The following is a 16,416-nucleotide window of genomic DNA, read 5'->3' on the forward strand; positions in this document are numbered from 1 at the left end:
TGGGCCCGTGCTCATCTGCGCTGGACAATGTATGCGTGGTCATTCATTCTCTTATGGCTGGCCCGTCTTCAGTGGGCCTGTGTTCATCTGCCCTGGACAATGCATGCGTGGTCATTTGTTCTCTTCTGGCTGGCCCGTCTTCAGTGGGCGCGTGCTCATCTGCGCTGGACAATGCATGTGTGGTCATTTGTTCTCTTCCGGCTGGCCCGTCTTCAGTGGGCCGTGCTCATCTGCGCTGGACAATGCATGCGTGGTCATTTGTTCTCTTCTGGCTGGCCCGTCTTCAGTGGGCTCGTGCTCATCTGCGCTGGACAATGCATGCATGGTCATTTGTTTCTCTTCTGGCTGGCCCGTCTTCAGTGGGCTTGTGCTCATCTGCGCTGGACAATGCATGCGTGGTCATTTGTTCTCTTCTCAGATTAATCACACTTTGTGATTGGAAGATCTGACGGTAGATTACGTTGTTACCGAAGATCACACGAGCGATTTCACGTTTCTTGTGTCTTGGAATCCCCAAAACAGAGGATATGGACAAGTGATGGTGTGGGGTGGAATAAGCAGAGGACTATAAGACAATTATAGTAAATGTCCTACTGGTTTGCAAATACTATCCAGCATAAATTCTAAAACCATGTATTCATTATTTTTTCTAAATCCTATTTTCACTTAAACAGACATGCCACATCTCCAAAGCTATTGTAAACAAGATTTCATTTAGACAATATTGTGAACTTATTAAACGTGATTGAATAATTGATCTAAATCGATAGATTGTTGGAAAAATGTATCCAATTCCGTTATTGAGCGCAAATAAAACAATGTTCACACTAGACACTATAATTACATTCCTAAACAGCTGCCAATTACCAATTCCATGTAGGAGAGCATGCTGTATTTGAAAACGGGACTTATCTTACATGAATTAGATTTACTTCACAAATGAATGACGCCAGGATATTTATTAAATTTTCATTCGTTTTCAAAATTTATACTGTATGTAACTGTGTTACTCACATTTTTGAGGTACATTTTAATTAATTAAGGGTTCCAACAGTCAACCAAACCTTACAACTACAAATGAAGATATGGTACTATGATACACATAGGTTATAATATACAAATATATATTCATACAATATTAGTTAAAAAAGTGTATATTTATTATTGATACTAGTATATATATATATAGGAGATTGTCTTTGACCCCCAGTCCTCCCAGCGTTGATTAGCTAATTGGATCTGTTAGATCTGGTGGAAGTACTTATGGTTTGTCTAGTATCCAATCTAAATGTTGCTACTGTTCATTTACCGCTATACTTTTGAAGGACAAGATTTGGTTGAATTTTCTAATTCTTAAATATTTTGCTGTTATCATCATTGCCAATATTAGTTTCCACCATTAGCGTTATCAAACGTCTTGGTTGGGTTATAACTCAGTGTTTACATTAAAAAAAATAAAAATTCTCATAGTTATCAACACTTTCTTTCAACATCAGTATCATTCCCATCGTCATCGTCACCATCATAACCCTTTTCGTCATGGCTATATAGATATCACTCTTTTCTATTCTGTCAGCTCAAGGGTTTGAGAGGACTCACTGGTACCTGTAAAAGCGGTCAACATTTAATTTTTTTTTTTTTTTTTCGACAAAGAGAAGAATTTCAACATCATCAAGCAATGTGTAGAGGCTAGTACATTCAACGTTCTTTTGCATCATTTGAAGTGTTGCTTTTATCATGAATTAGTTTCCATTTCTTGCTAGTTTGTTATTCCATTTTTAAATGTGACCAGACACTGCCATTGATCAAAAATTAAGCCTGCATTGATCTGTATGTTTCTATTTTACGTAAAATACTTACACTATTTGCCATCCACATATTAGTAGGAAGCAATTTTCTTTCACTATTTCTATTAGGAAGTTTAATCTAAACCCAAACCTTTTTTAAAGAATTCATTGCAGTTCTCAATTTTACAATTAAGTTTTGCATAGATCTGTATGATTTTATTTTACACAAAATATTTACACTATTGCCATCTACACATAAAATGGATAACTTTTTGACTCTTTAACTGAGGAGGTTTATTCAACACCACAGCCTTTAAATATTTTTTTAAAAAAATCATTTGCAGTTTCCAATTTAACTATTTCAGCGCCATTGGCCACACTGTGAAGCCAGAGCAGAATCTGTTCTACTGGCTAATGGCCGCATAGTGCAGCCAGTCTTGAAAGGCAAAAATAATGATGTAATCCAATCCTACTTTCTACGAAAGTACTATAAATTGAACCATTGGTACCATTTCTTTCATCAGATCATTCAATTGGCCTCAGGGGGGTATTTTATTTGAGATTTTGCGCCTAATTCAAATGTTGCTTTGTCTTAGCTTGTCATTCTCATGCTGCCTCAATCAGGTGTCAGCCATTTTGTGATGGAAATGCGAATATAGCCTCAGAGCTGAAAGAGTTAAGTTTGCACAGATCTGTATGGTTTTGTTTTATGCAAAATATTTCCATCATTACAATCCACTTATTAACACGAACCACCTTTTAACCACAGTATGTAAATGTGGAGGTTTAATCCAAACTCAAGTCTTTTTAGATGTTCATTTGCAGTTTTCAATCTTACTTTTAAGTTTGCATAGATCTGTATGATTTTATTTTACGCAATACATTTACACCATTACAATCCACATTCTTTGCAGTTCCCAATTTTACAATTAAGTTTGCATGGATATGTAGGATTTAATTTTACACACTGGAGGTCCCGATAGCTCAGTTGGTAGAGCACTCGCTTCACACGCAAAGGGACCAAGATCAATTCCGGATGCAGTCGAGATTTTTCTCTGTTAGATCTCGCAGAAAGTACTGTGACAGACTAGCATCCTATCTAAAGGGTAGCAAGCAATTGCTATTGTCCGTTTCACGCTATCGAAACAGGGATAAACACTATTTCAATCTACATTTTGACACAAATGAGGAGAATTAATTAATCCAAACCCAAGGTTTAAAAAAAAAACCTCATTTGCAGTTCATAATTTTACATATTAGTTTGTATAGATCTGTACAATTTTATTTTACACAAAATATTTGGTGGCTAAGAGGTTTGCTTGCTTTGTCTTCTATCCCCCATTTTCTGTTTTCTGAATTGCTCTCTGTCTTTGTCTTGGAATGAGATTACTTGGTTTTGATTGACCTTTGCCAGATCCTTGGCTGGGAGGGTAACAGTCAAATGTATAGTGTTAGTTTTGAATAGGAAATGAAGACCGAAAGGCTAGAGCTCAGGTGGTCGCTGGTTCGTATAAGTAAGTAAATAAGAATAGGAAATGAAATAGAAGCTTCAATTTATTAAATGAAGACAGATAATGTGGACGTTTTGGGTTCCCCCTTTATCAACAAAAATGATGAATGGGGGATGCGAGAATGGTGTAATTAAGGTGATTCACCCCAACAACACAATTTTTTTCTTGGCATTTCCCAGTTTTACTTTTCAACATTATTTCTCCCATCAACTTCTCTTTTTAAAAAAAAATTACTATTTCTCCAAATGACATCAAATTTGTACATAATTTAAATACTTGCTCAACCTTCACTTTGTTGATTATAGAACTAATTTTTGGGTATAGAAGAAATTACAAGCACAACTTAAACTTAACGGTTGTAAGACTCTCATCATGCACGTTCAGTTTTATTGTTGGCTTCAGACCCATTATAACTTGAATGTTGCTGCTTGGATCTCAAAGAAAAAACAACAACTGGCTGGTGTCCTTGCTGGAGTCCTTGGCTAAGAGGGAAACAGTCAAATGTATAATGTTTACTTAGGGAGGTGATATTTTTCTCCTTGTAAATCATCTCTCTGTTATCTACTGATTTTTTTATTTTTTTCTTTCTTTTGAACATATCTTGTAAACATGTCAATGTGTTCCTTTTAGTGGGGACCTGTGCTGGTGTCTGGATAAGACTTTTAGGTGATCTCAAATTAAGTCCATTAATGGTGTGCTCTTGTTATCTACCTTTTTTCCCTATTTGAACTATTCCCCTTTGTCTTTATTTTTCTCGTGTGCTTTTAATTGTACATCTAGAATTATTTGACTTTCCCATCTTCTTTCTTTTTACAGGCGCTGATATGACCTAAATGTGCTGCAAGCGCCGTAAATCCCTTAAGATTAATCAAAATAAAAACAAACCATAAAAGACAAAAATAAAAAATAGAGTAGAGGCTTGAAATTAATTTTCGAATATAGATTATATGGACATTTCGGGTTTCCCCTTAGTCAACAAAACATGATGAATGAGACACTAGAGACAAATGAGAGATGAGAGAGGATGGCGCTGTTAAGGGAAGACCTGAAACGTCCACATCATCTGTTTTTGTATATTTTAAAAAATTGAAGCTTTTATTCCATTTTATTATTAAAAATTCTTCGACACCTTTTATAAAGCGACTGGGGCACATTTAAGGGATATTTTTGTATCACGGAAAAGCTCGCATTTAATCGTTCCAACACTTTTTGGTATTTTTTATTTTTAGTCAGATTATACAGGACAACATGGCTGACACCTGTTGACATTGAGCTTCGGCTCAGTGGATAGTCTTATGTTTCCATTTATTCACTGTGTGGGATCTTTAATTTTTACCTGATGTGGACTAATCTTAATATTGGAACTTTTAACTTAAGATCTATTAAAAGTAACATTCGAAAGGAACAACTGTGTCAAGATTTAGAAAGTTATAAAATCGATGTGTTGTGTTTACAAGAGACGAAGATCCAAGATGGCGTCGACCAAACAATAAATGGTCACAGACTGCTGTGCTTTGCTTCCAGTTCACCTCACTATGGATGTGGATTTCTCATAAATAAAAACTGCAGGGATTTGACTAGTGACGAATGGAATGTTTCGGACAGAATATGTGTTCTTGAGCTTAAGTGTAAGATCAATTCAAGGAACCAGAATAACGGTAACAAAGACGATCACGGTAAGAAGACGTTCACTATCTCAATCGTAAATGTTTACGCACCAACAAGTCAACGCGCAAAACAATACCCAGAGGAAACTGATAAATTTTACAAAGACCTAGACGATACACTGAACAAAATAGGAAACAAATCAATATTAATAATTGCTGGAGATTTTAATGCCAAAGTAGGAAAACGTCTCGACAGTGACACACTATGTTTAGGATCATACTCAAAAGGAAAACGTAACGATAACGGAGAAAAATTAGTCCAGTTCTGTGAACAGAGAAAACTTTTCATAACAAACAGTGCTTTCAACCACCCATCAAGACACCAGACAACATGGGTAGGACAAAGGAAAGACCAAACCCAAGACAAAATGATAACAATACACAACCAAATAGACTATATCATATGTCGACACCGCCATAAACACTACTCAACCAACTCGCGATCATACGGTGGTACACTGCTAACATCCGATCACAAACTTGTAAAAACGAATTTCAACATAAATGTGTACAGACAACGAAGACAGAAAGGTAAAACGGCAGTCAAAATAAACACGGCAAAAATAGTAAATGAGCGAGAATGTCGCATTCATTACCAATATGAACTTAACTCAAGTCTATGGAAAATAAAGCAAAACAGTAATCCAAACAATGAATGGAAAGAGACGCAAGCGGCAATGAAATATGCGGGGGAAGAAAGTGCAGGCTCTATTAATACAACTAAGAACAAACCAAATCGAACGCCTAACATCGCTATTAACGATCTATCGCGGCAACAAAAAGAACTTAGGATCAGGATACAAAACACGAAAGACTCGGAAGAAATAATAAACCTGAAAACGGAACGAAACAAAATACTGCATTCAATTCGATCACTTACAATAAAACACAGAAACGAGGAATTAGACAAAAAAGTGGAAGACATAGAAAAGTCCAAAAATAACGCATCGTCTATGTTCAAAGCGACGAAATCTCTGAACCGAAAACCATTCGAGAACCCAAAACTACAGGATAAATTTGGCAAACAGACAACAAATCCCAACGATATCCTTGACATTGTAACTGACCACTTCCAGCAGAAATTTCACAAACAAGTCTCACAAATATCGCCCTTCTCAGGAAACCCTAGAGACCTAAACAACCGCATCACAACAACTGAAGTTAGAAATAGCATAAAGTGCCTAAACAATAACAGATCCCCAGGCGAAGATGAAATTCCCGCTGAATTGCTGAAATGCGGTACCCTCTCCCTGGATCTGAGCATTGCAAACATAATGAACAAAACATTCTCAACACACAAAGACTGGGACATAAACAGCGGTGTCCTAATTACAATACAAAAACCAGGAAAAACGAAAGGACCCGTAAACAACCTGCGCCCAATAACATTACTGAATACCATAAGAAAAACACTGTCAACTATTGTCCTCAACAGAATTAGACCGAAAATAGAAAATTATCGATCACATAGCCAAAGCGGGTTTCGCCAAGACCGAAGCACATCGGACGTTGTATGGACACATAAATGGTTGGCAGCAAAGGCACTCAAAGAAAACATATCCATAACAATATCCGGAATCGATATGTCCGCAGCCTTTGATACGATCGACAGAGGAAAACTTTTGGAGATATTAACAGAAATAGTAGACGAAGACGAGCTCCGAATAATCCGATTTCTCCTCAGCAACACAAAGATACAACCAAGGATATACGGGGCCACAAAACAGACGCAGTTCGAAAGTAACATCGGGACCCCCAAGGAGATAGTCTGAGCCCGATTCTGTTCACAATATACTTAGAACACGCTCTGAAAGAAGTTCGAAAAGTCATTCCAAAACCAACGACTCATATTGAGAACGCAATCCCTAGAGAAATCGCCTATGCAGATGATGTCGATTTTATTGGATCAACACCAGCAAATATAGACATCATACAAAATACCCTCATGAAATATAACCTCCAAGTCAATGCCAATAAAACCGAATTTACAACAATATCGAGGAACAAAGAGGAATGGAAAAGAACAAAGAAAGTCGGCTCACTAATTGGAGACACCGAGGATGTACAAAGAAGAAAACAGCTATCAAACGCCGCACTCAGTAAACTCACCAATGTATGGATTAGAGGTGACAAAATAAAGAGAAAAACCAAACTGAAACTGTACCATGCTCTTGTAAAACCGGTACTTCTGTATAACTGCGGCACTTGGGCGTTGACAAAATCCGAAGAAGAACATCTGGATGCCTTCCATCGCACACAGCTAAGAAGGGTACTGGACATCAAATACCCAAAAAAGATCTCAAATGAATCACTCTATAAGATCACAAAAGAAAGACCAATCTCCCTTGACATTTTACAACAACGATGGCAACTTTTTGGTCACATACTACGCAGGGACAAAAACATACCAGCAAACCAAGCCATGTCGGGATACTTCCAAAAACACGGGAACCTTTTCAGAGGAAGACCGATCACAACACTCCCCGTGATCCTAAACAAAAACCTCACAACACTTGGACAAAGCATTAGTCTCATAACGGCAGGGGACCTTGAAAATCTGAGAACCCTAGCAGAGGACCGGCAATATTGGAGACACCTCACACAGGAAATACTGGAAACAGCCAAGGCGACCCGATCTTTCGGTCGAGACGCGAAAGGCATCTAAGTCAAGTAAGTCAAGTTATACAGGACTTACTCCTTCCTAATTTCATAATTTAATTCTGTTGTATTTTTTTTTTAAAGTTCCAATAATGACGAGTGCCATTGTAAAAACTGCTTTAATTATTTGATTTACAATTATGAAATGTCATGTTTTATTTGAATTTCTATTTAATTTGTATTTATTTTAATTTATTTGTTGCTGTTTTTTTTTTAGTATTAAAAAACAAACAAACGGTAAGCCAATCAAGGGGGGTCTCGATAGCTCAGTTGGTAGAGCACTCACTTCACAACCAAATGGACTGAGATCGATCCCTGGAAAAGTCGCAATATTTTTTTTTCGGACTCCTTCCTGTCCACCTAGCAGTTATTAGATAGCTGGGTCTGTTAGATCTGGTGGAGAGTATTTTGCAAGAGATTAGCGTCCTATTCCAAGGGAGCAAGCAATTGCTATTGTCCATATGTCACACTATAGAAACCGGGATAAACTCCAGCTTCATGAGTACTACTTTTTCTTTTCTTTTCTTCATTCAGGGGAACGTAAAGTGAAACAAAGGATATTGATGATTACGTCATATATGCCATTGTGTTTGAATTTGAATGTAATATTTATATATTTAGACAGTTCTATTTTTATGATAGCAGAATGTGATTTTATGGATTTGATCTCTGCACAGTGCTTTGCGATAGACTAGTGTCCTGTCCAAAGGGAAAAAATCAATTGCTATTGTCCGTTTCATGGTAAAGAAAGCGCTTTGTGCACTTTTAGTGGATATTGTGCTATATAAAATCTCTTTTTTTCTTTTCTTTAGAAACCTAGGATAAACTCCGGCCCGGCCCCATGGGCCAAATGGCTATGAAGGACTTACTTTATTCACCACTCAACTCTGGCCATTGTCTCAAAGTCAGTATGATGTCTGGAAGAAACAGGTGCTGAACATTGAATTTTTTAAAGACAAAAATAGAAAAAGATCAGGGCTATTTGATTCCCATAATGATGGAGAATTAATCAGGGTTGCCGATTTTCTGTATAGTTGCGGAATTCAATATGTTAGAAAACCGTAGTTTATTTTCCAATCAACTGCCGAACTGAAAAAATAAAAATTAAGGACCTAATATCTTTATAATGGAGTTCAACGCTTAGATATGGGTCGGTTGATGCGTTCCCGTAAAAGTTCAGTGATGCAAAGAACTCGAATAGTTTTTTTTTCCTATAACTTTAATTCCGAATTCACTTTTTGGGCTCCAATTCATCTCGACATTATACCGTTTTGAGTCGGTGGGTCACATTTCAGCACTGGATACAATTTTTACATTTGTTGGATTGTGTGCTTGTGCCCGGATGAGACTTATAGGTGATCTCAAACTAAGTACATAGGTGGTATGCTCTTGGAATCTACATCTGATCCCTATTTGTTCCCAGTTCCCCTTTGTCTTACTTTCTCTTGGGTGCTTTAATTGTAATTCTAGAACTTTTTAGTATCCCATTTTCTTCCTTTTTACTGGCGCTGATATAACCTAAATGTGTTGCAAGTGCCGTAAAACCCTTAAAAACAAAAAACAAACACAGTCCACACCTGGGGGACACCGCTTCATTGGGACAATTTGTTGGTTGCCGAGTCATCCCAATAAACCGGCTTGGACTTTATTTTAAGCCATAACTCCAGAGTGCCACTGGTTTGAATTGAACACAGACAATCAGTAGTAAAGGATTTAATAGGAAACAAACGTGTGATGTCAAATAACGGATTCCAATCTCATTTGAAGTGTAAAACCACTCTTTCGAAGGACTGGATACATACCTTGTGTGATTTAACTTCTGTTTTCAGAGTGATGGCATCTTATTTTCTAGTCTAAAATGTATGCTGATCATCAATAAAGATCACCCATCCTCATTCTTTTATGTCCTGTAATCTTAAGAATCTGCGTATACATCCTGCTACAAAAATAGTTATGCCATCTTATGATTCAATATGTAACCAATGCATTATTAGTCCTCCAAATGTCTGGTTAACTAAATGAAAATTTTTTTTTTTAAATTGAGCTTTTATATAACACAATATCCACTAAATGTGCTCAAAGCGTTTTACTAGGGGTCCCTGACCAACAGCAACACATAACATGTAGAATGAAACATGATGCCTGTTAGGCGATATTTCAATTTTTTTTTCTGACAGAGACAACGCTGTAACGGTGGGGTACTAATTTTACACTTAATGCGGTGATAGAATGTTAGTAAAGAGCCTCTTCCAAGGACTCAACTATGCGCCGAGCGAGGCTCGAACTCAGGACCTTCAGATCGGAAAGTGAGTATCATACCACAAGATCACACAGCCGCACAACTGGTTAAGTATAAACTTCCAAGAAATTTGGAATTGGAAGAGTAGAAGGTGTGATGTGACAACTTCTCTGCCCAATCGTAGATGTGCTATTTATGTCTGTCGATGTCAATTCCAACTCAAAATGTCGTGAAGTTGTGTCTAGTGCTTATTTATGTAGGATGGCATTGATTAATTGTATAAACAGCTACGTACTGTGTCACACGTTTAACACAAATGTTGATTTCGATTAGGTTTACTCACACATATTTTGCATTTGCCCAAATCGTATTGTAATAAAATGTTTAATAATATTTGATTATTTTATTATTTGTTTTGCTGTTTTTATTCTGTTTTTTTTTAATGTTTTCCAAATCGTTTAAATCTCAGCATTGATCGTTATTTTTAATGTTTTGAATTTGATATTACTCAAGTTGTGAGTTGTGTTAATCATAAAATTATTTTATAATTTTAAAATGTTGTTTTTTCTAAAATTAACCATTTTTTATTTATTTATTTATTTTATTATTTTTTTCTTGTTGGCAATGCCTAGTCCAAACCTTTTTATGAATACTGTGTTTTATTGAAATCGAGTTTGCATTTATTTCATTTTTTCTTATTTTTATTTTTATGAGTGGTGGTATTATATTCCATTTTATATGCCAGTTCATTTTGTTATAAGTATTTTCAGAATTGGTACTACGTAATAATAGTTATATGTAAAAACTGAAAATAAAATTATATAAATTTAAACAAAAAAATTCAATCTTTACTCGGGTAATGCTGGTCGGTTTTGATTTTATAGTTGTTTGGGGCCTATGGATCTTTTATGTCCAATGGAGTGACAATCTTGTGCAATGTGTGAAAAGTTTATGGAATATTTTGTGATATCCTTTTATTAATTTACTGACAACTTTATTTTCTTGTTTTAATTTCTGTCTGTTTATTTTACCATTTAATGCAATGCGCTTATAATGACATTTACAGGACCACCGAAATTATTTTGTTATAATGGAAATTCCTGTTTTATCTGATCAATGTATTATATGATGAGTAGATAAAGGACATTAAAAAATGTGTTTACATTAATTATAATTTGCATTAAATTTTATGCCATTATTTCAGATATTTGAAATATGTACCCAACCTCTCTCCCCTGAAAAAACAACCCCCTCCCCCAAACAAAAAAACCCCAGACACAAAACAAGAAACCCCATGACTTTGGTGGTGTTATGTCATTTCACGTTGTATGCTGCGATATCCAAGGCCATTATAAGCGGGTTGCAATGTATTTTTAATGCCAATTTTTATTGAAAAGCTTCATCACAAACAAAATTTCCATCCTTTAAAAACAAATTGATTTGATTGTTCATAATTTTGTGGAAATTTATTTCATAGAACCACGTTCAAGAGAGAAAGAAAACAAAAACAAAACAAAAACAGGAGGGAGACATTACTATCACTCAAAAATTCTCTTGAATTTATTTTTAAAGTCACCCTTTATAATAAATGAAATCTTAAAGTTGAGGGTGTGAAATATGATTTGTGATGAAACTCTCCTCTCTTGGAGGTGAGAAATTCATGAAAGTAATATCTTATAATTATAATCATATCACTCAGTTTTTCCACGCCATATCTTTATTTACAATTTTTTTTCAGTTCTTTATGAATAAAGTATCGCTATGTGGTTTTTAAAATAGAAAATGAATTATGTTTATAAATATTAGCTTTGATTGGTCATTCTTGATGTTAGTCTGCAATTGGAAATTAGGGCTTCATGACATTTAGAACTATTTAGGTCACTATTTCAATTCAATTCATTTCAGATTGTTTTTTTTGTTTTTTATCTTTAAGTTGATGGGGTTAGTTGTAGAATTCTCATTACAGTAAAAAAAATCAACATTCTATTTATCAATGAAATTTAAAAATAAATTCAATCCTTCCATGAGGGAATCTGAAGATATTGCTTTAGCATTTCCTGAAGCAATAAAGATAAAGATAATAAAGGGGGGGGGGGTGAAGTGGCAGAGTGGTTAAGGCATTGCACTGTGACCCGGAAGGTCCTGGGTTCAAGGCCCGCTTTAGGCACTTTAGTTTTTTTTGTCCTTGGGCAAGATTATTAACCCTTAATTTGCTCACTTGGACTACGTGGGTGATTCATGTTGACATCAGACATCGTTTTTGATGAATTATCTATATTTCTTCGTGGAATGCCTAGGTCACGATATCTTATGATGTCGTGGCGGAAAGGCATAATAAAATAAAGATAATCCATCAAACAAACATCTGATGTCAACAGGTATCACCTACGTTGCCCAAGCAAGAAACTGGGTCAATATTAAGTGGGGGGAGGGGGGAGAAATGCCTGAAGTGGGAATTAAACATTAGACCTTTGGGTCAAACAAAGTGTAATGGCAAATCAGGTACCCATTCCCATTAGAGTAGGACTCAAGCCCTGGGCCTTCTGATCCAAAGGCATGTCATATAAAACTACACAACCGGGAATATTTTAAAATACTTTTTTAAACATTTGATGTGAATGGTACTGATTACGTTTTGATGGGAAGTAATTCCATACACAGGCGCCACTTCAGTGACTATTAGTAAGATTGCTTAGTTGCTCACCTTGGATTTGGATTAGTTTTATTTATCAAAAGAAACAAATTGACCTATATCAAGCCATTACAATGATGAGTTATCTTTGTTTTCATGATATAAAAATTTCCAGTCAAGCGAAAATTTGTGTTGTCATCTTGGTTAGTTATCAGTTGTGCCTGAGAGTCCCGGGCGTCTTAATCATAACAAAATAAGACTAGGTGGTAAAAGTATCTGTTCAATGTTAATCCTACCAGTCCAGTTTCTTAAGACAAATAAAACTTTAATTTTAACTCTAGGTGAGCAACTCGGTATAATTTATAAAAGTCATTGCAGTGGCGCCTGTATATGGAATTTTTCCCTTTTTATAAATTAAAGTTCATTTGTTTTCGCTACCTCTGAAATTTTTTTGGCTGTGATTATCTTACTTTAATCTTATTAAGAATTGCTTATAATTTTTGTATTTTTTATTCATTGTAGTCTGAAAATTATCATTGTCCATATAATTTGTATATTGTTCTGTTTAATCATGATGAAGTTTTCTTTTTCTCTCAAAAATTTAAAGATTGCATCCTGAATTTAACTTGGAGGTTCTGTTAGATACTATCATTGCAGTCAAACAGTTTTAAGGACTCTACAGCTTTTAAATATATTATTTGCCCATTGGGAATCTTTACTGCATGGAAAAGCGTTTTTCAAATCTACATTTAAAAGTGAAGGTGGAGGTTTTCCTTGTGATTGGTTTTGTTTCATAATGCTCATTTAGAAACAAGAGAGAATGTGCCATTTATAGTATTTTTAGGGCAACAGTCTTTGGCTGTATTACGTTTTTAAAAGTCTTACTGTTGTTCTCATGTTTTAGTATGATTTGGTTGGGTCACAATATGGGAATCTATAGAAGGAACGAAATTGATGTCACTCGGCCCTTTGTCATTGTTTTTTAGACAGCTATTTTTAATGATTCGTTTCCACTAAATTCTTTATTCTATCAGATTATAAACGTTTAACGGGTGGGGATCCTGACCTCCCATAGCGGGCAGGGGGTACATACTGTGTCTTCTATCCCCTTATATCTGTTTTCCTACATGCTTTCTGTCTTTGTCTTGGAATGAGATTACTTGGTTTTGTCCTGGCCCTGGCCCGGGTCCTGGCTGGGAGGGAAACAGTCAAATGCATAGTTATTGTTTTGAGAGATGATATTTTTTCCTTGTAAATCATCTCTCTTATGTATATTATTTTTTTTAATGTATGATGTAAGCGTCTGAGTGTATTCCTCCTTGTTGGGTTTTGTGCTTGTGTCGGATGAGACATAGGTGATCTCAAGCTAAGTACATGATGGTATGCTCTTGGAATCTACATCTGATCCTATTTGTTCCAATTCCCCTTTGTCTTACTCTCTCTGGGTGCTTAATTGTAATTCTAGAACTTTCAACTATCCCATTTTCTTCCTTTTACTGGCGCTGATATAACCTAAATGTGTTGCAAGCGCCGTAAAACCCTTAAACACATTAAACATATAAACGTTTAAGTTTACACATTTTTGTGTGCGTTAAAACTTTATATCCGGCTGGTGGATGTTGTAAGTACTGACCTCCCATAGTGGGCAGGGAGGTACATACTGTGTCTTCTATCCCCCCATACCCGTTTTCCAATTGTTTCCTGTCATTGTTTGGAATGAGATTACTTAGTTTTCTCCTGATCCCTTGCCGGAGTTCCTTGCTGTGAGGAAACAGTCGAATGTATAGTTATAGTTTTGGGAGATGATATTTTTTCCCTTGTAAATCATCTCTCTGTTATGCATTGTATTATGTTTAGTTTACATATATTATATTATATGATTGGTAAACATTTGAGTGTATTCCTCTTAGTTGGGACCTGTGCTTGTGTCTGGATGAGACTTTTAGGTGATCTCAAACTAAGTACACTTTGACGGTGTGCTCTTGGAATCTACATGTTCCCTATTTGAACCAATTCCCCTTTGTCTTACCTTTTCTTTTGTGCTTTATTGTAATTCTAGAACTTTCTACTATCCCATTTTCTTCCTGTTTACTGGCACTGATATGACCTTAATGTGTTGCAAGCGCCGTAAAACCTTTAAAAACAACAAAACAAAACAAATGATGTTGTAAGTATTTTACTTAAATGCATTGCATCAATATTGTTGGAATAGAATGAGTGAAAACTATTTCAAGCTGTGACCTACTGTCTCAAGAGTGCTGGACATCGAATCTATGGCCTCAAACATGAAACTCAAGGTGTAAAATGATACCTGGCCGTTAATAGCGTTGCTCTTTTGGAATAAAAAAAAATTTGTAATATTGCCTATTGGCGCCATGTCTCGTTCCAAATGTTATGTGTTGCAGTTGGTCAGGGACCCTTTGTAAAGTGCTTTGAGCACATTTAGTGGATATAAAAGCTCAAGTGTTCTTTTGTTATTTTTTTTTAAGCCAATCATTATGGTAGAGAATAAATACAATTTCTTGGATTGCAAAACAAAACCAAAAAAACCAAAAAAAAACCAACTGCATGGAAAAGCGTTTTTCAAGTCTAAATTTAAAAGTGAGGATGGAGGTTTTCCTTGTGATTGGTTTTGTTTTATGATGCTCATAGAAATAAGAGAAAAATTGCCATTTATAGTATTTTTAGGATAACAGTCTTTGGCTGTATTACGTTTTTAACAATCCTTTGTAAAGTGCTTTGAGCACATTAAGTAGATATAAAAGCTCAAGTTTTCTTTTGTTATTTTATTATGTAGATTCTCATTTTTAATAATTTTTTTTCCAATTTTGAAAAGTAGCAAAAATCTCTAGGATTGATTGAGTTAATGACTTGATGCTAATGATTTCTTTTTATTTACATTGCATTGCTACAACTTCATACGTATACATAAAGTAAGATAAAATAAGATATACTTTATTGATCCTTGTGTGGAAATTATAATTTAGCATCTATAACTATACGTATAATTTTGTTCTGTTTTTGAATATGGCAAAGACAACGAACAAGTGCCAAAATCAAGATCTGAAATGAGCTCATTAGAATTGTGACCCATGGCGTCAAAACAGTATTATGTGGGGTTGGTTTTTGTGCTAATAATAACTGATTTTATACTTGGTTTAAATTGATTGGTTTATTATTTATTGCTGAGAAGGACCTTGTTTTTGTTTTAACTGGCAGAAAACTAATAAACAAAAAAAAATGAATGTAACAGTACAGCTTCAAAAAAGAACAAAATATGAAACACAGAACAATCCGGCCTCAAAACCTTTCTTCAGCCAACAACAAAAATAATAAAAAACATTACATAAAATCCAGATAGATGGCCTGTATTTGAGTATTTGAGTTTTGTTGTTGTTGTTTTTGTTGTTGTTGTTGTTGTTGAAGCTGTTATATTCATTTTTGTTTATTACTTTTTACAGTCCACAGCTCCTAGCAGCTTTGTATCACTTTATCAGAAAACTACACTTTTCTCTATTTGGCAAATTCAAATAGTTTCACCCAGACAAGATTGACACAGTGGGTGGGTCACAGTTTTGAGATACATAAAAGTTAAGATTTCTCCATGTTATTCAAGTGTTTTGATGCGAGTCATTATAGCGACATTTGGTGGTTTGTATACTGTAGAGATCCATTCAGATTTAATAAAGTTCCAATGATTCATGTCAGAATCATTTTCATATACACTACACTCCCTCATTCCCCATACTCGCACTCTCTCTCTCTCTCTTCTTTCTGTCTCCCTCTCTCACTTTCTGAAGGTGGGCTTTCAATTTGTTGAAATCCTTTTAATGTAAATGTTGCTGCTCAAAGCCTGGGTGGGGTTCCTGACATCCCATAGTGGGCAGGGGGGGTACATACTGTGTCTTCTATCCCCTTATAT

General features: G+C 35.5%; 1 protein-coding gene across 1 annotated transcript in view; it reads left to right on the forward strand.

Annotated features, from left to right (window-relative positions):
• LOC144973481 (uncharacterized) overlaps nt 1-4,205 on the forward strand; it is a 36,021-nt gene extending 31,816 nt beyond the window's left edge. The window contains exon 19 of the mRNA XM_078915961.1: nt 1,577-4,205. Within this exon, the coding sequence (XP_078772087.1) occupies nt 1,577-1,611 (35 nt within the window). The 3' untranslated portion in view covers nt 1,612-4,205. The remainder of the gene's footprint in view (nt 1-1,576) is intronic.
• The last annotated feature ends 12,211 nt before the right edge of the window (nt 4,206-16,416 follow it).

The sequence above is a fragment of the Berghia stephanieae genome, chromosome 5 (genome assembly GCF_034508935.2).
Source record: "Berghia stephanieae isolate SIO BIC M18660-M18661 chromosome 5, UCSD_Bste_1.3, whole genome shotgun sequence".
In the NCBI taxonomy this organism is placed as follows: domain Eukaryota; kingdom Metazoa; phylum Mollusca; class Gastropoda; order Nudibranchia; family Aeolidiidae; genus Berghia; species Berghia stephanieae.